The sequence below is a fragment of the Ostrea edulis genome, chromosome 2 (assembly GCF_947568905.1).
Source record: "Ostrea edulis chromosome 2, xbOstEdul1.1, whole genome shotgun sequence".
NCBI lineage: Eukaryota > Metazoa > Mollusca > Bivalvia > Ostreida > Ostreidae > Ostrea > Ostrea edulis.
The window spans coordinates 50,975,879-51,003,668 of NC_079165.1; the positions used below are offsets into that span (position 1 = coordinate 50,975,879).

At 35.1% G+C, this 27,790-nt stretch overlaps 1 protein-coding gene across 1 annotated transcript in view; it reads right to left on the reverse strand.

Moving 5' to 3' along the window:
* The window catches only part of LOC125682107 (zinc finger protein sens-like), a 35,875-nt gene extending 12,046 nt beyond the window's left edge, over positions 1 to 23,829 (reverse strand). Inside the window, exons 1-2 of the mRNA XM_048922530.2 lie at positions 23,608 to 23,829; positions 5,156 to 5,206 (exon numbers count right to left, since the gene is read on the reverse strand). Coding sequence (XP_048778487.1) covers positions 5,156 to 5,206; positions 23,608 to 23,701 — 145 coding nt within the window. The 5' untranslated portion in view covers positions 23,702 to 23,829. The remainder of the gene's footprint in view (positions 1 to 5,155; positions 5,207 to 23,607) is intronic.
* Positions 23,830 to 27,790: the final 3,961 nt, after the last annotated feature.

The following is a 27,790-nucleotide window of genomic DNA, read 5'->3' on the forward strand; positions in this document are numbered from 1 at the left end:
ACGCGCGATAAAAGTCAGAGTGGATCCGTATCTCGAAAGTCCCGTATTCATCAACTTTTATCATGTAAATGTTCATGCTTATTTTGTCCAAGTCACCTTTCCCGAACTTTTGTATTATGACGTCATGTATCTATTCCCTCCTCGCAAAGAATATCATGACGTCACAATAGACGTCTCTAAGATAAACAACTTTGTATTCATTATTAATTTGTATTCACCTGAGGATGGGTGTTAAAATCCAGAAAGCGCTAGTGATTTAAATATATTTTGGAACTGTATATTTTCCTGCTTTTTTATTGAATTATATATATATATACAGGGAATAACTTCAATTCCAAATCCGTTCATATTGACCATGAACAGCTCAAAAGTGCTGTTCAAGTTTTATATTTATTAAATCGCCGTTTGTTTAAATTGCTTCTATAAGTCATGAAATATTTTGTTGCATAAAACGAGCTCCTTAGATCCGCCTATGTCACAGTCGTATTGTCACGTACATCAAAACATAGTCATGAAGTCACACTTCGTCTTACTCTGTCTTTTATCAACATTACACGGTGCACTGTATTTTGGAGCTAGTAGACCACAAGATTAGGATAATTAATCCACTTAAGTTCACAATCTTAATCCGAGGTGTGACTTTGCGAAATCTTTGTAACACGGTCTATTTTTTCAAATCATCACACTCTCTCAGTCGCGTGCTTTGAACTAGTTCATAATCTGTTTATAGTCAATATGAATGGATTGTGTCGCGTACTGAAATTTGTTAGTTCATAGAAGAAAAAGCGGTTTCTAATATATATATATATATATATATAAAGCACAAACAAACAATTATAACTACCCCTAGGATCTAAACGATACATGTGATAATCAATTAATTAATATATAAAGCACTAAATAATCACAACTAGGTACTGAAAATTTTTGCCCCAGCCCGGGGTCGAACCAGCGACGTACGGCACCCACCGCCTAGCAAGATTGTCAAACCAGTGCGTAAGTCCACTCGGCCACAACGACTTCCCTAAAAAAGGAAGTTTTGTTATGCTCCTAAAGCGCTACTTATACACACTGATGCAACCTCACACAGTCGCTGTGTCATTCAGTGTATCGTTTAGATCCTAGGGGTAAACGTAAGGTTGGGTGTTATAATTGTTTGTTTGTGCTTTATATTAAATATTCTATACAATTACATCGAGAGATCCACTCTCCTTATAAAATATCTTAAACACTGAATGACACAGCGACTGTGTGAGGTTGCATCAGTGTGTATAAGTAGCGCTTTAGGAGCATAACAAAACTTCCTTTTTTAGGGAAGTCGTTGTGGTCGAGTGGATTTACGCACTGGTTTGACAATCTTTCTAGGCGGTGGGTGCCGTACGTCGCTGGCTCGACCCCGGGCTGGGGCGAAAATTTTCAGTACCTAGTTGTGATTATTTAGTGCTTTATATATATATATATATATATTTATTTATAATTTTACTTGTAACACGCAATTTGATTGGCTGAACACACTGGAAATTTTTTAGTTTATATTGTATAATGTAAATTTGGTATGGGGACACGCCCCCTTGACAACCCAAAATGGCACTACTTTTTTTTTTTAAATTTCATATTGTAGTACCATAAAGTTGTAGGACTTCTATGAAATAGAAAATCAACAGAACAAACCGTGCAGAATAAAATACCTTTGTTTGACTTTTTTCTCGATGTTAAACAAGGCGTACATTTTTTTTTTTACTTGTAAGTGCACAAAACAATAACGGCAAAAACTCGTCGGACACTAATTCTGAGACAACGATATCAGTTGCAAAATAATGGTGTTTTTTATAACCATATTTTCACTTGAGGGATTGCTTGATCCGCCTATCAAAACATATACATGTATTACAAAATGTACATATACTAGATGACGTCACGCCAAAATCGATGACATGTGAATCGCATTCTGTGAATATTGTTTACATTTTACTGTGTCGGATTTAATAGACGACAATGCTGCATATGTAATGGTAAGTTATAATTTATAAAATCAAGAAACCGCAATCCATGTAGCATTTTCTGATGCATGACGTATTCTGTGTGATGTTGGGTTTAGATTTATAAAAAGAATAAACAACTCTCCGGTACTTTCTGTTGGAGCGTCTCAAAAGTCGATCTTGTGCCGTGCAGTAAACATTAGGCCTACATACGTAACCTACACATATCTTCTCTATCAGGATTCGTTGAAAACACCACCTTGCGTTTTCAAATTTGATTAATAAAGTAATGCATAGAACCAAGATGGCGGTTTTCTCGCTCGACGCTTACTCAGTCCGTTGCTAAGTGAATCCTTGCGCGGTGCAAGTGTTTTCTATTTCTCAGTGATAGTTTACTTTTTTTGTAGAAATGAAGACTTGTACAGTGTAGTTTTGTCTTTTTACATTAAATTATAAGGGAATAAAGCTAATTTTGACCTATGTTATACGATATAATCACTTCGCGGATTATAAAGCGTAAACTGCACCAAGTTACATCATATCGTATAACATAGTCCTTAAATATTTATATATACATGTATGTATATATACATATATATATATATATTCGCTATATATTTTTTGGATACCCACTTCTTCCCCTGCCCGGGGTTGAACTCACCAAATGTGGAACCAAATCTCATAGGAGTGTGTGAACAGCGCGCTAAACCGCTCGATCATCTAGGCAAGTTAAAAACTTGCTTTTGATGACGATGAGCGGGATTCGAACACGCGCCGAGCAGAGGTGAGAAATCACACGGCCTGTCACCGCTGCTCGGCGCGTGTTCGAATCCCGCTCGCGCCGGTAAGTGAGAAAGTTTCCCAGTTTACTTGCGGAAGGTCGGTAGTCTCTTCCCAGGTATTTTGTATCTTGGTTCTCTCCTCCACCAATAAAAATTGGGCGTCATCATATAACTGAAAAATTGTTGAGTGTGGCGGAAAACATCAATCAATCAATCGATGACGATGGAATTCTCGCCACGTTGTCATTCGCTACACGATCCAATGATTGGATGGAAATGGGATACATTTTCTAGACGTAAATCTAAGAGGATCATACTAGATACACACTGCATTTGAAACACTTTATATAAAGCACAAAAATTGCATTAAACTCTCAAATAAGCATAACTGTTCAAAGTGACCTGTATGGTCCGACTTCCGACAAATTTTGTCCACCTTTGTAAAAACACTGTATAATCAAGGTGGCTCACTGTAGTATAAGAGTATAAGCCTTAGTGTAGTGAGCTACCTTAATACATTATTTCATCTGTTTTAACGAGAATTATTTGGTTTTAAATCGGTATTAACAAACAACGGTCACTAGGCCATGTCTAATGCATATTCAGAAGACAAGACAAATCAAGTGACAGTCATGTGTCCAGTTCAGACTTCCAGAGGTAAAATTATCGGTGGTCTTATCTGTGTAAAGCTGTGTATTTGTTACTACTTTAGCGGTCAGTATAAGAGGGAACTTATACTGCCTCGCTAGAGAGCTAGCTTTTCTAATGATGTGGTAGACTGTCTCTCTTGATCACGCAGCGAGCGTGATCAGCACTTGGCTGGGTGACCGCTACACGTTAAAAATTGGTGGCAGCGTTGTGACTCTTGTGTTTGGCGGGAGGCCTGCTTCAGGTAGAGTCTCTTCGGAGCTCTGGGTACGGACGTGGATTCGTCCGGGGACGACGACGGTGGTTGTCGTCGGGAACGGCGGGTGCTGTTACTGAGCAGGCCTCGCCAGAGAGCTAGCTTTTCTAGTGATGTGGTAGAGTGTCTCTCTTGATCACGCAAGTTAAGCAACGGCGAGCGTGATCAGCACTTGGCTGGGTGACCGCTACACGTTACACTAAAACATCGTGCCATACGTGTTTCACGTTTTTGTTTAAGAGAAATATAAATATCAAATATCTCTTAATAATTCCTTAAAATAGTTTCATTGTTATACGCTCTTTCAAACCTAAATTTAGACATTTAGAAATTTAGATTTATGTACGTCATATTGGGATTCCATTTATGCGCGTGGAGCATAGAGTCGGCGAATTCATTCATTTATTTTAGATTTGACACCGTCGAAAGAAAATATTCGATCTGCATGTAGACGTACAACAAATTGCTACTGTATTAAAATATCTCAAACCCCGTGAGAAACAGGAACAGTCTAAAGCTTAGTGAATTGAGGAGTCATAACGATCATATCTCCCCCCTATACAATCGGCGGAGCAGCCAAAACAGCAGCAAATTGCTCCGCCAAGAGGAACAAAATCTTGCCGCTTAATTACCCATGCGATCGGAAGTTTATCGGAGGAAGACAGTTATGTCGTGGGTCGTGATGTAACGTTGCGAGAGAGATGTTGTCTCTACACAGCATACATTGTTATAACTGTCATATCTAACGATGCAGTTATACAACATAGGGAGACTGGTATAACTCCGAGGGCGATACAGGGCTAATTAAGTTCCAATTAAGCAAAGTAATAATAATAATAAAAAAGAAATCGCGAGAAGTGATGGCGAGTGACACGGAAGCTAGCGATAGATCTTGTGCAATAGAACATTCGAATGGTCACCCCGGGAATCTTAAATTATTCACTACCATAAAAATGATTGAGTAACTGGTATCTGTTAGCTTCGGGTTCTTTGATATGTCTAATAATATGATTTAACAACATAGTATGATGATATTCATAATAGCAGATATTCATTGTATTGCCAGCAATGCTTACAATCTGTTCCTAAAGTCTATAACAATGCATAGACAAAAAGTTTGTAAAGAATAAAACCAATCGAAATGCATTAAAGAAAATAAACTGTTTGAAATGCAAAATCATGTATTTGCAAAGTACAAACACACTTCTAAACATTTCTATTAAATACGTTTCAGTAAAAGATGATATGAATTATTAATATCAGTTGATAATCATTCAAGTATCAGTTTTGAATCGTACTATGTTGCGCATTTCAAATTCTGACCTGCAAGTATATTTCATGAAAATATTTTTACATGCTGAGAACAAATATTAGATGAACAGCAAAATTTAAAATGGAGCCTTTTTCTTCATTATTTAAGACACCGCAGGTTTTACGCGTCTCTTCTCTATGCAGGGAGTTGATACTATATCTTCAAATTGCTTCATTACCTTCATCAAAGTCTTTATCTTCCGGTATAGAGCTCTGTCTAATATCTTCACCTAAAATGATAAAAACAACATACAATCAATAAATATATTGAAAAAATATATAAGTAAATGAAAATAGAATTATGTGATTATTTTAGTCCAAAGACGAGGATCATTTAGAAAAAAAAGCAAAGTCACGACGTATAATCTTTTGAATCGATTTTTAAATAATCTATTTTTCGAATTCACAAAATTTAGTAATATTATAATGTATTATTTTTAGCTATTATATATATATATATATATATATATATATATATTATAGGACTCCAAAGTGCGATGGTCATACCAAAGTGCGATGGTCTGCGCGAAACCCCGATGGTGTCACACGCCAAAGTGCGATGGTTCACACTCATGCGCCAAAGTGCGATGGTCTGATACGCCAAAGTGCGATGATGTGACACGCCGAAATCCATTGGTTTGTAAACGACACAGTGTTTTGGTACCGTGTGTTGTTTCACCAAAATATCAGTGCAAAATCCATGCACAAAAAATAAGAATAAGAACTTATTTCATTACCATTTAGTTGTCGTGTTATCAAACACAAAATTTTCCAACGCGAAATCATATAAATTCGTGTATTATAACATACCTCAAGGAATTTAATACGTGTACGTCAAAGTAATAAATGATCATGAATTAAAGATTGTGTGAGCGAAGTAGAGAGTTCGACAACAAATGTACTTTGCCGTTCTTACTACCCCCAACAGTGTTAAACCTTGCCGTTACTTTCGTCCATGTGGCATTTTTTTGGTTTTATTTTGAAAGACGCTAAGAATGACGTCACAAACGTTACTGAACTCGGCACCATCAGCCTTTGGCGTGACCTTCGCACTTTGGAGCGACCATCGCACTTTAAAGTCTTATATATATATATATATATATATATATATATATATATATATATAAGTAGCTAAGAACTTCGTTACTAGCTTGAAAATACGGATGTATATTTAATTGCTGTTATAAAATTTAGAAATTCATTTCAAAATTAAGGATTATCTCCCTCATGCATAGCTCTTATCCATGGACGAATTTGGCTCCACTTTTTTGGCACGCTGTTTTTGGCTATATTTAGCTCTAAAACTTCATAGTTATTTCGGATTTCAAACATTTCGGTTGAGCATCACTGAAGAGACATTATTTGTCGAAATGCGCATCTGGTGCATCAAAATTGGTACCGTATAAGTTTTACATATATATATATATATATATATATATATATATATATATATATATATATATATATAACACATGTCTGTGTATCCCTTCCATTCCACTCTACAGAAAGAAGTTTAGAGACTGAGAATTATTTTCCATTGAAAGTCAGTGATGTGACACCGTTATGGTTCAGTTACGTCAGCTCAAGGTTTTTTTTTTTATAAAACAAAAACAAAAAACCCAGTTCATCGCTTGAAAATGATGAAAAGTCATATCTTCATACTTGGCTTATTTTTTTCAGAAATTCGTTGTATATAAACATATTGTGTCATGGTTTTACCAATTCTCCGGAGGGTTATCAGTCGAGAAAAGCTTGTCATTGAAAAGAACAGGAAACTACCCAACATGAATTAAATATTAACAAACACTATAATTCATGTGCGAAAAAAGAAACAGGATAATGTTTTATTCAAAAATAGCTTCCAACAAACCGATCTCTGGGGAGCTGCTTGTAATGGCAGATTTGTAGTTTCAGATTCGATTTCAAAATAAAAGATGGGTAAATTGCTTTCGAACGAAATGTCTTCGTGCATAATTATGTGGCAATCCGCTCTGCATCAATTAACAACATTAGCAAACTGCTCTCCAGTGTCGCGAAAGAGAATTATGTATCTCATCTATGAATGATTTTATATGACATGCACAATAATAATAGGAATATCTGAAAAAAATCTCCTTAAAAATATATACTAAAGTAAATATTTATGATTCTCATTACTACAACCACCGTAGTGCAGTCAACTTGCTTAGTCTGTTAAAAAAGAGTGTGTAACTCTTAAAGGCACATTATTTTGAACTGACGGTGATATGGCATGACATAATTTTTAAAATGATAATTGGAATTGAAAACATTATGTACATTTCTTTCCTTTTGAAAGCAAACCTTCCATCATTGAGAAATAATAAAGGTCAATTAATGATGACAAAGTTTGTTAGAAATATCAGCAAAAAGGAGACGATTAATGATTGATCTACTGTACAGATATTTTAACAGATTCAAACCCTGGTCGATGAGCTTATTTATCATTACCCCTCTATCGATCAAATTGTTGGTTAAAACATTAAGCATGTAGATACTGAAAATGAAAATAGCATAACGAAAATTCTCTAAATTCTTGACGGGCATTACGGATTTTAGAATAACGAATTTTCAGATATAGGTGAGCACATTTTCATTCCCGCATAAAATAGACCTTTCTGTGTTTGTTGTTTATACCAGTATATGTATTTCTTAACCTGTTTTGAAGTTATATTTAAAGAAATAGCCTCGAGCTATTCTTGGTAATCATTTTACGCACGACCGATTTGGCGCTCACTATAAATAGTGAGACAGGTGTGTGTTCGGGCATTGCGAAGTGGAAGGACATACTATAATCCCTCCCAACCCCGCCCTAACAATTTGAAAAGTACTTTATGCATATGTATATATGTTGTTAATATTTTGTTTAATATATCAAAATGAGCGGTCATTTAGATATGATTGATTTGTATTGAGAAAAATATCATTTAAAGGCGATCTTGTAACTAACGCACCTAACCTAATACATTTCTTGTTTTTATTTCAAATTAATCAAGAAAAGATGTATTTTCGGAGGAGGGAAACGAGGGAGAAAGTAAGCATATTTATTACAAATATCTTTGATATACCTTAAACAAATTAACAACAATTAAGTTCCCGTTCATTACAAATACTGGAATAAATTTTGACTTTTCAGTATACCAGATATGACATTTCTGTCTTGTTTTGGGTAAGTCCGTTTTGAGCCAATAGAGATGGTGTCACAGAATTCGGGCCCAATACAGGCTTAGCCTCTGTGGTTTTAACAAAGGTTAGAGTGGAAGGTATACACTGTAAAATCTCAGGAACCTATACTTTGATGCTATACATATATCTCCCAAAGGTTGGGATAAAATAAATTTGCCTGGTATAGACGAAGCCTCCGGGACCTATATGTAGAAATTCTTGCATAGAAATGATTCTCGTTCTTCCCACAGTGTTTGGGAGCTCCTCTCTCAATCTAACCATGCAGGGTCTATTTCAGGTGAAAGTATTGTAAACTGGAGGGGGAGAGGGGTAGATTTCCTCCTCGGCTGATTAACCTGCCCCCACTTCCATTTCTACACATTTTCAAGTGATATGTTGTATGAGACTTATACAGTCAGAGTTCAAGTGAAGAAATACCAGATTTGACTTGTTTTCTTCGATTTCCCCTCTTATACCAGTTATGACCCATTGTGCAAAATTTGTTAACCCTTCGGTAGCAAGGTAAAAAACTTGCACTGATTGTATGAAGAGGCCTCTAAAGCTGGTATTAAAAATTGCCCTAGTAATAACCCAAAATATATTTATAGACTGGTTTTATTTTAGATAGGTCAAACCTGAAGAATGACCGACTTTTTATTTGTGGTAGCTTTCGAAAATGTTATTACTGTTATAAGAATATAATCTTGTCAGTTTGATGTTTTGTTAAAATTTTCAATTTTCAATTTCTTTATTCCTGGATAAGATGATTTAGCAAATTATTTTGATAAATTATTTTCTATTGGCATCATTGAAGTTTTTTCTATTCATCCAATCCACATTCAATGAAATATGAATATTTTTTTTTTTTAAAACCCACCCAGAAATGGCCGGGTTGCTTTAAAAGATGTTGTCTATCATAGAGATAGCGGTACAAAAGATACTGGAAAAATGACAGCTCAAATGTAGAATTTAAAAATGTCGCATGTCTGTCTTCAATGTTCTCATAACGCATATAATGTAGAGTCTGAAAATTGTAAAATTAAAAGCTGTGAGAGGAGTTTGTTACAAAAAGTAGGTACAATGCTTAAAAAAGAGGCTCATGGATCACATCGCTCACCTAAGTAACCTTGGCCCATATTTTCCCAATATATTTGCATGTAAAACTTTGATCTCTATTGTGGCCCCAACCTTACTCCCAGGGGCCATGATTTTTACAATTTTGAAGCTGCACTATGTCTGGAAACTTTCGTGTAATTGTAAACTTCTCTGGTCTAATGGTTCTTGAAAAGAGTTTTAAAGATTGTCTCTATATATTTGTATGTAAAACTTTGATCCCCTATTGTGGCCCACCCTACCTCCTGGAGGCCATAATTTTAACAAACTTGAATTTGCACTATGTCAGGAAGTTTTCATGTAAATGTAGACTTTTTTGGCCCAGTGGTTCTTGAACATTTTTAAACATGCTCCCTATATATTTGTATGTAAAACTTTGATCCCCTATTGTGACCCATCCTACCCCCAAAGGTCATAATTTTAAGAAACTTGAATCTGCACTATGCCAGACAGCTTTCGTGTAAATTTCAACTGTTCTGGTCCATTGGTTCTTGAGAAGATGATTTGTGAATGACCCTACCCTATTTTTGCATTTTAGTGATTATCTCCCCTTTGAAAAGGACGTGACCCTTCATTTGTACAAACCTGAAAGCCCTTTACACAAGGATGTGTTTTGCCAAGTTTGGTTGAAATTGGCTTAGTGGTTCTAGAGAAGAAGTCGAAAATGTGAAAGTTTACAGACAAACGGACAACGGGTGATCAAAAAAGCTCACTTGAGCTTTCGGCTCAGGTGAGCTAAAGATAGCAAAGTTCAACTATACATGTATCATGTACATATAATTTTTTCAAAGAATGTCCGATTACTTCCAAAAAGACACATGAACATCTTCAATGCTTACATAACAGCTGTACAGGGTCTGAAGAATGTCAAATAAATGCTGTAAGAGAAATTGGTTACAAAAATAGGTACCGTCTATTCAAGACAGGCTTAAAAGAATGACAATATTCAACTATATGTAAATTTTTCGAAATTTATATATATATATATATATATATATATATATATATATATATATATAACTCTAAACACTTTGTAGAAATATTTCGACCGTGTTACCGGTCTTCTTCAGTCGTGTTTATCTCTCATAGCAACGTAACGCACGTAGGTCGTGCGTTACGTTGCTATGAGAGATAAACACGACTGAAGAAGACTTATCTCTCATAGCAACGTAACGCACGTAGGTCGTGCGTTACGTTGCTATGAGAGATAAACACGAAGAAGACCGGTAACACGGTCGAAATATTTCTACAAAGTGTTTATGCCTCGTTCACACGGATGCGCATTAAATTTTACTTCGCATCAAATTTGATGCGAAGTAAAATAATGCGCATTAAATTAATTCGAATTAAATAGCGTTCACACGGCCGTAATATTTAATGCGAAGTAAACTAATGCGCATTAAATCCGTATGCATCTCTATCAAAGGGTGCGCGAAATAAATTAAAGAATAGACTATGTTATTGAAAATTATTTTTATAGATATTTTAATGAATATTGTGTAGATACAGAATTCTTTGTTCAAAACGCTATATACATGTAGTATACTACATGTTTACAATTTACATGCTGATCTACACATAAGGAGTTTGTCGTGTTTATTTATATGTTCCCAAGAAATTACTTGTTATTTCCTCTGACGACCAGCATTCAATCTAGACAATATATTGTTTCTTCATGGGCCCAATTTTAAAACTTCGGAACGTCTTTTTCACCATTCCGCTGACTACTGTTGTGACGTAATTTTTAATTACTAATACGTATTATAAGTCTACTATGACGTCATATGGTATAAAAAATTAACAATGAGCGGCATATTTGTTTTAAAAAATGTAAAAAAGAAAATCATAGTATCACTATTTTCAAACATTTTTGTCGTATTTAAAAACAATTCCTTCCACATGTATGCCTATGCAGAGCACAGCTTTACGTCTGACATTATCTAATGACATGCTGTTTGTACATATTTTTAGTGATTATTATCATTTTGCTTAGTTTTTCGTACAAAACTGACATTAATATATATAGCTGACCATGGGTATGATGCATGTGACCCAAATTTGCCATTACGCATGCGTGTACATTTAATGCGAATTAACTTCGCTTAGTGTTCACACGGAGCTAATGCGAAGTAAATTTAATTCGCATTAAATCGCGACGTCAGTTTTAATTCGAAGTAAACTAATGCGCATTAAAATCTCCGTGTGAACGCGGTTCAGATTTAATTCGCATTAACTTACGTTTAATGCGAATTAGATTCTTCGTGTGAACGAGGCATTAGAGTTTTATCTATATTTTACTCCCAAAACAGAGACTTTGATATATGTATATATATATATATAAACATTAAAACACTTTTCAAAATATTTCAGCCGTTTTACCAGCCTTCATCAGTCGTGTTCATTTTAAAAATGCATAGCAACTAACGTTGAACAACGTATTATGACGTCACAATGTACATACATCTGAAAGGCAACGTCATGTATCAAAATTGCGCCAAAAACATCTGAAAAATTGCGAGATCTACTGTAATAACCTTTTAAATCATACCTGTAAATGGACTCTATATTGGTGTAAAGTAAATTCTTGCATATACATAAACATATATTTTTTAAAATGTTTTAAAAAATAGATAGTACACATATACTACACCCAAAAATGTTCATTAAGATAGTTTATAGACAGTAATGTTCCCTTTTGTTTATACCATCTGGTACATATGTATTAAGCTTTTTCTTCCATAGATTTTCTCTATATTTCCAGTAAATATCGCTCTTGTACAGTTTTTCAATGCCTATTATGCTATAATCATCTATGGTGTGAAAATCGGAAGAAAAATGAACAGCCACAGGGTAATTAGTTTCCCTTCTGATGAGTGATAAATTCAAGACATGTCTCTGATATAAAGTCCCACTAGTTTCTCCCACATACACGATCTTGTTACATTTTTTACAAAAACTCCATACACTACATTGCAAGATTTACAATTAATATAATTTTTGATGCGATAATTGTTTCCATTATCATTCTCAAACTGGCTTGTTTTGACAATGTATTTACAAAGAATACACTTCTTAGCACCACACGGCTCGCACAGATTTCCTTTCTTAAAAAATAAATTATTATGTTTTTTATGAACTAGAATGTCTTTCAGATTTTTGTCTCTTCTAAAGGCAACAATAGGTTTGAATTTAAACGCGTCTTTTAGACGATCAGAATTTTCCAGGATTTGGTGACGCTTCTTTAAGATGTTGTGAATATTTGGAAGTCCTTTTGAATAGGTAAGTACTAAGGGAACATGATCACATTGTTTCTTTATATTGTTTTATTGTATTTCAGCAGATCTGAACGATTTAGTTTATCTACTTTTAAAAGTTGTTTTTCCACTTCTTTGTTTGAGTAACCGCTTTTTTTAAAATTTGTTTTTACTTTTTCTCGTTGGTGACGATACTGTCTGTCGGTGGAGCATATTCGGCGTGCTCGTAGGCCAAGACCGAATGGAATCGCGCTTTTGGTGGATTCGGGATGGCTGGAGTCTTTGTTGAGATACATATGCTTGTCGGTAGGTTTGCAGTAAACGTCTATTGAAAGGAATCCTTTATCAAAAGAAATTAAAACATCAAGAAATTCTATTTTGATTTTTGAAAAACGTAAGTCGAGTTGAATATTGGAGTGTATACTATTGGTAGTTGCATGAAAGTTGTGTAGTTCGTCTTCTGTCCCTGTCCAGATCCCAAAAATGTCATCAATGTATCTCAAGTAAAGAAAGGGTTGTATTGCACACTTTTCAAAAAGAATTCGTTCCCATTCCCCCATATAAACACAGGCATAGTTCCTTCCAAGTTTAGACCCAATAGCGGTGCCTTCGGTTTGAATGTAGTACTTGTTGTTAAAGCTAAAATTATTATTGTCAAGGACAGCATCCATCATATTTAATATCGTATTGGTGTCAACTTCCTTTTTCTGCCGTTCATTTAAGACGTTTTTGATGACTTCTCTTGCCTTTTTTCTTGGTATACTTGGATAAAGTGCTTTAACATCCATACAGAACAAAATAGAATTTGTCAATGGTTGATTTATGTTAGATAGTTTCTTTAAGAAATCAGTTGTATCCTGTATATAACTTTTCAATGATTTATTAGCGTCCTCAAGCTGCGATTCGACATACTCAGCTAACTTTTCCGTGGGATATTGACGACCATTGACTATAGTCCTCAGTGGATGGTTCTCTTTATGTATTTTTGGATTAGCCTGTAATTTTCCTAAAGATATTTCTGTATATATATATATATATATATATATATATAAAGCACTAAATAATCACAACTAGGTACTGAAAATTTTCGCCCCAGCCCGGGGTCGAACCAGCGACCTACGGCACCCACCGCCTAGCAAGACTGTCAAACCAGTGCGTAAGTCCACTCGGCCACAACGACTAGTAAGTCCACTCGGCCACAACGACTAGGAGGTCGTTGTGGCCGAGTGGACTTACGCACTGGTTTGACAGTCTTGCTAGGCGGTGGGTGCCGTAGGTCGCTAGTTCGACCCCGGGCTGGGGCGAAAATTTTCAGTACCTAGTTGTAATTATTAGTGCTTTATATATTAATTAATTGATTATCACATGTATCGTTTAGATCCTAGGGGTAAACGTAAGGTTGGGTGTTATAATTGTTTGTTTGTGCTATATATATATATATATATATATATATATGTCACAGTAGGTGTGGCACGCTAAAGAACCCTCACTGCTCAATGGCCGTAAGCGCCGAGCATACAATGGTCTTGGTGACGTCTCCATATGAGTGAAAAATTCTCTAGTGAGACGTTAAGCAAGATACAATCAATCAATCATATATATATATAATTATAGGTATGTACTTAGTTATGTAATATTCCGGAAATTTATCCATCGACCAGGTTCTACATTGTAGTTTTCAATGTAAACATCCGTAATTTAGTCACATGACCTAACACTATAAATAAAGCGCGAAACAGTTGTCGTCAGTCAGTTATTGTCGAAGCCCAGAGCGAGAAGACGTGGTGGACAAGTTTAACAGTAATTTGCAAGCAAAAAAGTGATTTACTGAGAAAGCCAGTGTTTAATTCCGTATGTTGTAACGGTGTTAGAGTGGAGGCATTGATGTTGTCCTTTTTAATAGGCTGAGTAAGAGTAAGAGTAATAGTAAGAGGCCTACCACTGTCGAGGTCGACCAGATAAAGGCTAGCACATAATACGTCTGTCCTGTGTACTGACGACCAGGCTGTTGTTCACATTGTCTGCCTGAATAAGGCTCTACAGAGTGTGCAGCGGTTAAAGGACTGTCACTTTTACTGTGTGTCCTGAATAAGGTTGCAGTACAAGCGTTAGTCCGAGGTCAGCCAGTCGTTGGCTGAGGGTGGTCATACCCATTGTTAAATTATTTTGATATTATAAATCATTTGGTGAACCTTTGTATGTTGATTGACTTTCCTTGTTTTCATAGTAATTATTAACCTGGGTAGGGTTAGGCCATATTTGTATATATCTGTAGGACCAATTTCTAATAACATTCCCAATTTTATTTTATCAATGAAAGTTGCTATTCTAATTACACCTCGAATCCTTGAATTGACAAGGCACGAACTTTGATAGCCTTCTTGCGTATAAGGAAATACGTTACAGTCAGATTGCTGGAGGTGTGAAATCTGTATAGATACATGTAGAGTTGTTATGTGACTCCTTCTGCAATATGTACTGATACAAACCCTCACCATTATTAAATTTACATGTACATGTAACATCAGGTGCTGATCCACATATCTCAAGTAGGAATGAGATTTTTGGATTTTTATTTATCATTTATTTTAAATCTAGACTATATACACAAATGTATGCAATATTTTTCTTTTTTATTGATTAATGCAATCATTTCGTACTGGTTACTTTAAAAGATATTGAGTATGAGAGAGAGAGAGAGAGAGAGAGAGAGAGAGAGAGAGAGAGAGATGGTACTAGTCCTGTACATGCATGCTACTAAGAAAGTAAAAACAAAAGATGCATACACTTAAAGCACTAGATAGTGGTTAGTTAAAATAATGATATTTTCATATCATAGATATTCTAAATTGAAATTTATCAATACATAAAATGAAAAAGTCAAACACGTAAGCATTTAATAAGATTATAGTAACAAACAGGCGATCACGGCCTCCATTGAAAATGGTATTGGAATCGCACAAAAATTCCAAATATTTATTCGCATTAAACGATTCAGCATCTAACCACAGCTAAATATTCTCAAATATTCTAAATACAGAGATACCTATAGTTACCTTACCCCCCCCCCCCTCCCTTCCCATCTATCGCGGCTGGCGACAATAAATTCCAATGATCTATTGTCTCCGACGACAGTATGTACCGTGATGCAAAAAAATATGCCTTGTCTCGGCGTATATCATCGTCGGCTACAACATGTAGCATAGGCGGATCCAGGATTTGTGAAGGGGGTGGGGGCTAACACTTGATCTTTTATGTATTTTTCCCAACCTCCACCCCTATCTAATTCATACCTTTTGCTGGTGTGCATAACATCTTAGGGAGATCTTGAGACAGTTTTTTAAATTTGCTTTTTTTGCATGAAAATGCTCATTACTTGTTTCCAAAGTTGTAATCATTCTAATCGCCATACTCAGACCTTATTTTCGCAATGAAATGATAATTAATGGTTTTTAAAAAGCTGATTTAAAGGTTATTCCCAATCATCTGGGGGCTGCCTAGGCCCCGAGAAGCTCTAGGGTAAATGGTGCAAAATCCTGCATTCTGAGCATTTCCTTGTACTTTTTTTCCACTTTGAAATTGTCTACTTCTCAAACAAATATGTTACACAATACACATACGTTTTAAGAATTCTTAAGTGATACTTGTATCTAACGAAAATATCGTAAATATATATCTTTATCCTAGAATTAAAATGATATACTGGAGGGGGGAGTCCGCATCTTATTGTTTTAAACATATGCAATTCAACCACTTTAATATAAAGAATTATGATGTATTGTATATTATATATTCAACCTAAACTACGGTTTAAACATGTAAACTTAATCAAGATTAGTTTATAGTGAAAAACGTTCACGGCTAGCGAAAAGACGACACTACGGTAGCTGATTTTTCGAGAGCAGAAGGAGGTTGAATTTTGAATATTTCTCACGACTTTCGATTGTCAAGGTCAATATCGGCTCAATCAGCTAACCAGTAGAAATACTTTGACCACTCTAGGGATATTCTACCTTTTTGATGTTGGTGTTTGTATTTTGCCAAAAATCCTATCCAAACGAGTCAGATAATGCTTTAGGGGATAAGTTATGATTTAATGGATTGGTAATGGTTTAGAGGAAAAGTTGTTTAATACACCCCCCGCTGCATCTTTTGTTATTTTGTTATTATCTTGTGTAGTGTCGAATTTTTTTTGCTATTTCCAATGGTCTGGTTTCTCAAGAAAACCAACCGTCATGCGACTAGGACTGTTTATATTACTCTTCACCGGAAACATTTGAAAATCAAGTAGTATTTCATGTTACACTGCGTCAGTATTTATTTTTGTGTGCGGAGAGCACTGTTTGTCAATTACTTCTTGGACCCATTTTCTATCTGAGCAGAAAAAATACATGCAAAAAACTACAAGTACTAATACTATACTAAAGTTTTTTTTTGTTTTTTTGTTTTTTTTACAGCTAACTTCAGCTGTTCCTATGAAAAGATTCATCGAGTGTTTTCATTTTCGTCCTAATACAACATATTTATTGTATTATTTTGTATTTTACAGGCACCTAATCCCACCTCTGGTATATCTAGGGGTCCGTATTTGCCCAACTCGCTGTTTTGTATTGCTTATAGGACTTATGAGACTGACCACTGTTCGTTATCTTCGCTTTTCAGCACAGGTGTGAATATAAAGGATGCGACAAAGTTTACCAACAGAAGAGGAAACTGATTTTGCATATGAAAATTCAACATAGCTTTATTGACATTGGTGACTTACTTGTTTTGCTTTTGCTGTTTTTGTTTGGTATTTAACATTAAAGAGAGATTACTTGAGTATTTGTTCTGGTTATACCTACTTCAGGTTTATCAGCATTTTACAATCTGAGAGTTGTCCCTTCTTTAAGCTTTCTTCTGAAATATTTCAAAGCAAACTTTACAGGAGGGAAGAAATTTCACTTTGTATACACGGATGTTTCGAGTGATGCTGGTGTCAACATACTGTTTTAAGGGCTGTTATTTCTTTGCAATACAAAACACTTATTTTAATGGGAAAAACCAGTATCAAATTGCAGCTACCTTTACTAATAGCAGTTCAAAGAGAAAAGGTTTGCTTTGTTTTATAGCTATATTTAATAATTTTCCAGAAAGAAGTATGTTTTGTACGGTATCTACTCTTACAATCATCTTAACGAATCTGCATTGGGGAAACAGCAATTCTGGAAGAACTCTGCTACGTTTTGTTAATTTTCATTCAGTGATTCTTATGTGGAATTTAATTACCGGACAACAGACGCCAAATGTTGACAACAACTATTTTGATTTTGTAGGTCAGATGATGAGTATTCCGAATGTCCATTTTTGTTAGTTTATAAATTATTCTGCCACACTCAAAATTAACTAGTATTTTTATTACACATTAGTTTCTGACATGTAATTAAAGTTTAGGCCAAGTCTCTACGGCTGCAACAGCTTAGAGTCGTTCATTCTGTAACCATCATGTTGCCTGATGGGTTGTTTTCTGGCATGTCGATTTGCTGCATTCGGCAAATGTATATTTTGGAGGCGAGCTCTGTCTAAATGGTCCCTGTGAAGTAAAGAAAGCATGTTAATCATAATCAGAAGACCATATAATGATACCTTCCATGCTTATAGATTCACCCTAAAGAGTAAATTGACACAAGATCGACACCTACATGTATAGTGCAACATACCCCCCCCCCCCCCCCCACCACCACCACCTCAAGTAGTCTGACTGTGGCCTATGACCCCTTAACTATTTTACTAGGAAATCAATAGATTTCTATATCCTAATATGAACTAAATTCCCTATAGACTTTAACATTTGGTGTTCTGAACTTGAAGTAAAGTACTAGACCAGAAAATGCAAAGTAACATATTCTGTGCAATGTCATACCGATTGTTGGACTGTTCTTGGCGCACTGATTTTGGCTGCGGATAGCTCCATTTGCCTGACCGGAATGTGGCGCTCACTGCGGGTGTGGCCACTGGCCAGTCGACGGGGGATGCTTGCTCCTCCTAAGCACCTGATCCCACCTCTGGTGTGTCTGGTGTTTACCCAACTCTCTATTTTGTATTGCTGATAGGAGTTATGAGATTGATCACTGTTCATTGTACATGTATCTTCACTTTTCATCAAGAAAGCATTATAAGCGTTAACTAAGTACATTGTATTTGACAATTAAACGTCATGCATAAGTATTCGACATTTACATCATCCATTTATTTACTACATACCGGTAGTCATGATTTATAGCATAAATAAGTTGCTTATACACACCTTGGAATTATACACTCTATCTTCTTCAATTCTCTGCACTTGCTACACATACAGTTTACAATATACCTGGGTCTTTGGATTTGGATAAGCAGCAGCATCTTTCTCTCTCTCTCTCTCTTTTTTTTTTTTTTAGTTTTGATGAATATGTTCCTGAATAAATATACATATACGAGTACAATGCATGCATGTACATTGAAGAAAAATATCAAACGCTTGGACGGGGTTTTATTTGTTTGGCATGGAAAAGAGTAGAGGTGAAATTCACAAATCGAAAACGGTATAAATTTTTGTCCGTAACACGACTAATGTTTTCAAGTACCTTTGATACAAATGATAAAAGAAAAAAATAATTTCAATAAATTCTACTTTATACATTAATGGTTATTGCAGATCCAGAACCGTACATACTAATCTAAATTACGTCACGTAATACTACAGTATCTATCAGCGGGGTGTGTATAAAAAAAATTAACCAACTTTTCCTCTAAATCATAACCAATCCATTTAGTCATAACTTATCCCCAAAAGCATTACCTGACCCGTTTGGATAGGAATTTTGCCAAAATACAAACACCAACATAAAAAGTAGAATATTTTAATTGCAACATGCACAAATCGTCCCTAGAGTGGTCAACTTATTTCGACTTGTGAGCTGATTGAGCCGATATTGACCCCGACAATCAAGAGTCGTGAAAAATATTCAAAATTCAACCTCCTGCTCTCGGAAAATCAGCTCGTGTCGTCTTTTCGCTTTAAATATTGGTAATTGTGGTTATTTCGTGTGCTTTAATCATTTCTACAGCTGACTACATTCCCCGATTTTCATCAACAGTGGTTAAATTATTATAAACAAGAAAAACTCAGGTCTACCTACCTGTCGAAGCAGCGTGTTGTTCTCTTTTAACTCATAACCGGAAAGACTCCAAACGAATTTTCTTGCATAACCAATACATTATGATTTAGGACATGGGTAGCCACATGGGTAGCCATACAATATTCAATTGTATTGAATATCATTTATTTAATCGATATGACAGAGAAAATTCGGTTGCAACTGAAACTTTCAAGGTGCTCTCCTTTCCGCACAGAAAGTCTTGCATTGCGTTTTCTAAGTTCGTCTCTAAGCGCAGTGAGGTCCTATGGACCGTTATTATGGAGGTTAAAAACGCCTTGGAATGGTATGGAATTCCCTATAAGAAGAGACCCCCCCCCCCCCAAATCGGAAGATAGAATGAATAAATATAATAATGATAAAATATGAAAATAAAAATGAATCAATATAAAACACACGAGAGGTGGTTCCTTTAATGATATTTAATCACATTTCAGGAATGCAGTATACACTGCGCACTTTGAATCATCTCTTTAGAATAAGTTTTTATTCCCAATTTTATTCATTTTCTTTTCGGTAATTCATTATTAGAATAAGAGCATAGATATGAAATGCAATGCGTGTGATGAGAAATAAACTGCAAAAAGTTAGATATCTGTGCGATTTAATAAAAGTAAGACATTTCACCCCTTCCGGGCCTCTAGATGTTTTAATAAAATGAGGTGACACATGAGCTCAAGTCATTTTTTATCATGGAGGCGAATTTGACAGCGAAAGGATGTATTGTTTGAAATGACAACGATTATCGTTGCTTTAGTGTGGAATTGAAGGGTTTCAATTGTATTCCCTTGCGGAAAAATCATTTATGGATCGATTTATGTAAGTTTTCGAAAGATTCACATCAAATGTAAGCTGAAATAAATTCAAACCGAAACGCGACTGATTTCCCACATACTTCATGAAGAAACGAGGGGGATAGGAAAGACAACAAAGAACAAAATCATTTATTCTCAAATAAATACATGTGTATTGTAGAGAAGTAATTCGTAATATATAATACAATATTGTACATAGCATGCAGTTAACACCGAATATAAATAACTCCCTCGTTTCCACAGAAATTAGTATAGACAGATTTTGTGGCTAGCCCTCAACAGTAACAGACCTCTTGCGACTAAAGTCTATTGAAAGGACAGCATCAATGCCTCCACTCTAATACCGTTATAACGTACGGAATTAAATACCGACTTACTCATTACATTACTTTATTTCTTGCAACTTATTGTTGTCCTTTCTCCACCACGTCTTCTCACCCAGGGCTATAACGACGACAACTGTATAACACTGTATTTATAGTGCAAGGTCGTGTAATGTTTACATTAAAAACTATCATATAGAGCCTGTATGGTCGCTGGATAAATTCTCGGAAATTCTTTTTTTTTTTTTTAGGTCTTTTCTTTCGTAACCCTGAATTGATCCTTTTGACCTACAGGATGACTCCCACAGCCTTAGTAGCTAGGTTTCTTCATCGTGGCAACACCTACCGTGACATGGGACCTCCGTTTTTAAGGTCATACGACCAGTAACTTTCATTTCTAATAATGGGCGATTGGCGAAGGAACGATCACTACCAACATGTATGCTGAACATTTTTGTTTGACGCGACAAACCCGGGTCTCCCGTTTGCGAAGCGAGCATCCTTTAACTACTAAACTACCGCGACCGGTCGAGTAAGATTTTCGGATATTTTACTAGTACACAAAATATCAAAATCGTTAGACATAAGATTTTGCGGAGATTTTCTGAGCATATGACATATAAAATCGTTGAAAAAACTGGGAAATTAACACGTACATCCATTACAATATTCACGAACAGTCATAGGAAATCGTGATCATGATTGATCTTTTCCTATCTTTGATGATTTAGTCCGAAAAATCGAACATATCCCAGCTTTGAGAAATGTGAATGTGAATGTTAAAATGACATAGACAAAACGATGGAGTCAATCCCTTTTCATGGAATAAAGAAATATGTGCGCGCATATACATACATGTACATACATACAACTGTACATACCCCCCCCCCCCCACACACACACAATATATATATATATAGAGAAAAAAAATATATCCAACGATGACTAAGTACACATGATCCACATTTAATTAATTACACTTAGCGCTTTCGCCGTGTAGTTACATGTAGGTTCTTCAGAGTGTAACAAGCAGCTGACAAGTTTTACAAAAAGAGTACAATGTACTTTCATATATATATATATATATATATATATATATATATATATATAAGTACTAGCAGGAATTATCATTGATTATTGTGTGATCATTCTGGATTTTATTCTTTTAAATTATTTAACAACTGTGCCGATTTCTTCATTAATTTTTTGACATTATATATGTAGTCTTGCGTTACGTTGCTATGAGAGATAAACACGACTGAAGAAGACCTGTAACACGGTCGAAATATTTCTACAAAGTGTTTAGAAGTTGTTTTTTTTTTATATTTTACTTCGAAAAAAGAGACTTTATATATCTATATATATATATATTAGCAGACCTATGTTTCCAAAATACTTTTGTAAGGGAAATAAGGGAAACCATACATGGAATTTAAAAGCAGACAGGAAACATCCAAACTCTTGCAAGTGTGTAATTATTTTGATTACAGTCAGTAAGTGATAAAGTACTAGTTGTTTAATTTCTAATAAAATCTGTCCGCGATCGCGTTTCAAAATGCCAAGCACACATGCTATATCTATAAGTAAACAGCATCGATATTTCGACTTGCATAAATATTTCATGAAACAAACGTCAAATCGTTCCATTTTGATGCTCATTTCATTTTATGCAAGTGTCATAATTAAATCAAGATAACAGTAACATTTTTCATCTGGATGAGAACAGTTGGGATTAGATTCCCAGGCTGGTGCATAAATCCTTGTGTTTAGTCTCCGTACTGAGCAAAGAATCATTTGATTCAATGAAATGGATTGTGTCAACAAGGCGCTATGTAAGAAGTCCAGAGTGGGCCAACACAAAAGATCTGGTGAAATTGAAATTATAACATGCATTCTCCCGAAAAAAAAGATGTGTGATGAATATTTCGGCTGGAATTCTAAATCAATAAGGGGAAAACACTAATATCTAATATAGTATACAAGGTCCTGAAATGTTGATAAAATGTTAGATTCCGGAACAAGAAAATAACAAATGCGAACTCCCTGCATGGATATACAAAGGATTGCACAAGTACATCTCAGTATGTATTTGAATTCTAAAATAGTGATGACCTAACTATTAAAGTGGGATCATACATATTCTAATGAAACTACGTATATACAAACCTAAGGAATCGATATAATATCGTTTGCATATTACTACCTTAATTTTGCTTAATGAACATAGCATACTAAACCACTTTCACAAGAAATCGTGTTTTAGAAATATTTTTCAATTGATAATTAGAATAATTACATGTGTTGGCTAGCACAATTTTACATAAGAGGTTTATACATAAGTGAGAGAAATATGACCAGCGAATTATTCATGTATGAGAAATCGATGAACGTACATGTAAGTACAAAATGAATTTTGAATATGAAATTAAAACGCTTTCATTTCAAATCTTCAGAAGCTTTATATTTAGTAACAAAGCGACTTTACGGTTATTAGATTGAATTCTAGTTGACTGAGGAGTTTGAACATGCTTTGGAGCTGCAAGGTGGAGATGTTTTTCTATAGAAGAATTTTATGAATAATTCTACCCCTTTTTTATCATCTTTATACCATTGATTTTACCTATAACAGCATCAAAATAAAAGAAATTATGAAACACGGAACAGAGATTTCCAAATCTTTATACAGTTAATTTATCCTGATTCTATAATGTTTTTGTAATTTGCGAATAAAACAAAAAATTAAAAAGATAGTAAACATTGCTTACCGATGCTGGAGGTATCTTCTACCTCTTTTACACTTTCTGGACTTCTTGTCGGGTTCCATCTCCTAGAATTTTTCACCATGAAAGATTTCGGCATATTTCTTCAAGAAATCAGCTAAAAACTTGTTTGGAATCTAAACACTGAACGTTTCTAAAACAGAGTATCTTTGGTGAAGTGTGAAGCGCAACCTTGCATTAAGGTTCCAAATCAATGTAGAACCGTATTTGCAATGAGTAACGGAATGATGCACATGGATTGTTTTGTATCACGTCTGGACTATTCACATGGGACACAATGTAAAGTTGGCAAACAACAGACCAAGTCGATATGTAATCAAATATGCTCTACAAGAAATAGAAACAATTGATATATGATTAGGCATCGTTAAAAAAGGAAAAATATTAGTGTATCATTAATGCAATGTCGGTTATTATGCCAGCTACAACAAGAAGTTTTAGTACTTTTATGTCAGATTTAAGAATCTAAACAAATTTTAATAACGTAAAGAATGAATTAAACGAATTGTAGTTACAATGTGGATGCTAGGTTGTGAAAAAAATATTCAAAAATATTGTTTTTCTTTGCTCTACAGGAACGTAACAGTTGCCAAAAGTGTGTAGATCTGATGTGATTATTAGAACAACGCTACCGTATACTTTTTAAAAACAGACACTTAGAATCAGAAAATTCCTAAGTTATTCGGACAGTTGTCAAAACATCTGTAAAACATCTTGCAATACGACTTTAGAAGATCCGCCTATTCATTTAATGCGGGAAATTATATGTTTTATGTGACCGTTGAGACCAGCGAAGACTCTTTAAAACATCTTGCAATTGCCTCTTTTCGTTATGTTTGCTTGTAAGAGTTATTTTTCCTGTGGACAGTATATGAAAGGTTCCGGTAATGAATTTAGTAAGCGCTCAAATGCAAACATTTACAATTCGCTTATTAATACATATATATTATTACTACAGTAAATTGATCCGAAGAGTTGGATCACGTCGAGTTGACAGGCGCGGATCATCAGATCACACGAGACACGAAGCGTCGAGTTTGATCTGATGATCCGCGCCAATCGTAACTACTCGGCTATTTTCGTAACCGCAAATGAACCTCGTACATGTACATGTATGTGGATCGACACCATCAAAGTATATTGCCATGTGTACACAAATGCAACTATGACACCACAGTCGTACGTTACAGTATGAAACGCGAGCTTTCAAATGCATCTAAGATATCATACACATCTAAGGTATTCTACCACTATAATTTTCCACTTACCTGTTTATGTATTAGAATGAATAAGACGTTAATGTTTGTTGTGAAAATATAAATAACACATTATACAGGGATTCGGTTCCAGCCTTTTAACCCCATCCACAGGCGCGCTTCCGGCGAAGAAATGCATCGATTTGAAACAAAATGTGCTTGGAATAATTAATTGTGTTTCGGAGTTTCAGAAAATGTTACACTTTCCGGAAGTTTAAACAACAACTTCCATTTTTTAGAGAAAAACTTCAAAAATTGTTCTTTCTTTTGCTATCATATCTCTCGCTTATAAATCAAGTGTCTGTTATGATTTTCACATATATAATTGACATTATCCATCTTCAGAGTATAGTGAATTATTGTTTTTTTTTTTGTTTTTTTTTCAAAATTCACTTCCGTTCGTTAAATATATACGATTTCCGGGTTTTTTTCTCCAGGTGTTTTCTCATAAATAATTAAAGATTGAGTCTTGAAACTTTCCGGAAAGTTAGATGGTGACTTGTAGATGTGAAATACGTGTTTCAATTTTGTTGTCGTCACTTCCGTCATCCACCGGAAGTACCTTAAAATATGTAATTTTTCATTTATTTAAAATTCTAATCCTCATAGCATTATCTAATAGAGTGTGATAAGTCATACCATTTCCACCAGAAGTTGGTTGTTCGAAACCGGAAGTTGTCCGAAAACTCAGTATTTTTTATGGAATTTTTTAGTGTGGGTTCCTACGCAGTCAATGTGGAATTTTTAGTTGTTTGATGGACTCCCAAGATACCCGAAAGTGAATAAAACAAAACCAAATTGTTTGTAATTGATACATCACGTCTTACATGTACATGTTTATCACTATTTTAAAAAAAAAAAAGAAAAAGGGTGTTTATTCCTTTAACATATAGTAGTTCTTCACTAATTGAATTTTCCCAGTCAAAATCCTATCTCGTCAGAATTTGGACGGAAGACCTATTCGTTGCTCGCAACGAGATCATTTTTTCTAATTCTTATTATGTCCCCGAACACATAGTGTCGGAGACATGTCTTCGAACACATAGTGTCGGACACATATTGTTTTTGCTCCATTTCTTATTATTATGTCTCCGAACACAAAGTGTCGGACACATATTGTTTTTGCTCCATTTCTTATTATTATGTCTCCGAACACATAGTGTCGGAGACATATTGTTTTTGCTCCGTTTCTTATTATTCTTATAGTGATTCTACTGTTTATTAAGATCTTCCGTTCCAGACGGAAGATCTTATAGTGATTCTACTGTTTATTATGTCTCCGAACACTAAGTGTCGGAGACATATTGTTTTTGCTCCGTTTCTTATTATTATGTCTCCGAACACAAAGTGTCGGAGACATATTGTTTTTGCTCCGTTTCTTATTATTCTTATTATGTCTCCGAACACAAAGTGTCGGAGACATATTGTTTTTGCTCCGTTTCTTATTATGTCTCCGAACACAAAGTGTCGGAGACATATTGTTTTTGCTCCGTTTCTTATTATTCTTATGTCTCCGAACACAAAGTGTCGGAGACATATTGTTTTTGCTCCGTTTCTTATTATTCTTAATATGTCTCCGAACACAAAGTGTCGGAGACATATTGTTTTTGCTCCGTTTCTTATTATTATTATGTCTCCGAACACAAAGTGTCGGAGACATATTGTTTTTCCTCCGTTTCTTATTATTCTTATGTCTCCGAACACAAAGTGTCGGAGACATATTGTTTTTGCTCCGTTTCTTATTATTATTATGTCTCCGAACACAAAGTGTCGGAGACATATTGTTTTTGCTCCGTTTCTTATTATTATGTCTCCGAACACAAAGTGTCGGAGACATATTGTTTTTGTTCCGTTTCTTATTATGTCTCCGAACACAAAGTGTCGGAGACATATTGTTTTTGCTCCGTTTCTTATTATTCTTATTATGTCTCCGAACACTTTCCGAACACAAAGTGTCGGAGACATTGTTTTTGCTCCGTTTCTTATTATTCTTATGTCTCCGAACACAAAGTGTCGGAGACATATTGTTTTTGCTCCGTTTCTTATTATGTCTCCGAACACAAAGTGTCGGAGACATATTGTTTTTGCTCCGTTTCTTATTATTCTTATTCTTCTTCTTATTATTATTTTCTTCTTATTTTTCCTCTTCTTTAGTGAGAAATTTGTCCGCGCGATTTTATGAACATGCTTCGACTGATCCGCTTCAAACTTTGTGAGCTGATAGAGGGTCATTAGGAGGGGCGCATTCAACTTTTTAAATTTTCAAAATGGCCGCCGTTTCAAGATGGCGGCCAAAAAACGTCAAAAACTCAAGGTTGTCGGATTTCAACCAAATTCCATTTCTAGGGTAATTTAGTGACCCCAAGTCCATTTCCATCATCAAATTTATTTTTGAGCCACCATTTTCAAAATGGCCGCCATATACCGAAATATTTGAAATTGATAAAATCTCTACAACATTTGGGTTCTGGGGTAATTGGAGGGTCCAGAGTTCATTTATAGCATCAGTATTTCCTTCCAATCAATTTTCAAATGTTTCAAAATGGCCGCCTTTGAAGAAAATGGCGGCCAAAATTCAAGTCCGTCGGATTTCAACCAAATTTAGTTTCTTGGGTTTTTTGAGGATCCTGAGTGCATATCTGGCATCAAAAACCATTTATGACATGGGGAGGTGTTCGGAGACATTTGTGTTGGCATCCCAACACAGTTATAGCTCGTTATTATTATTATTCTTATTCTTATTATTATTTTCTTCTTATTTTTCCTCTTCTTTAGTGAGAAATTTGTCCGCGCGATTTTATGAACATGCTTCGACTGATCCACTTCAAACTTTGTGAGCTGATAGAGGGTCATTAGGAAGGGTGCAATCAACTTTTCAAATTTTCAAAATGGCCGCCGTTTCAAAATGGCGG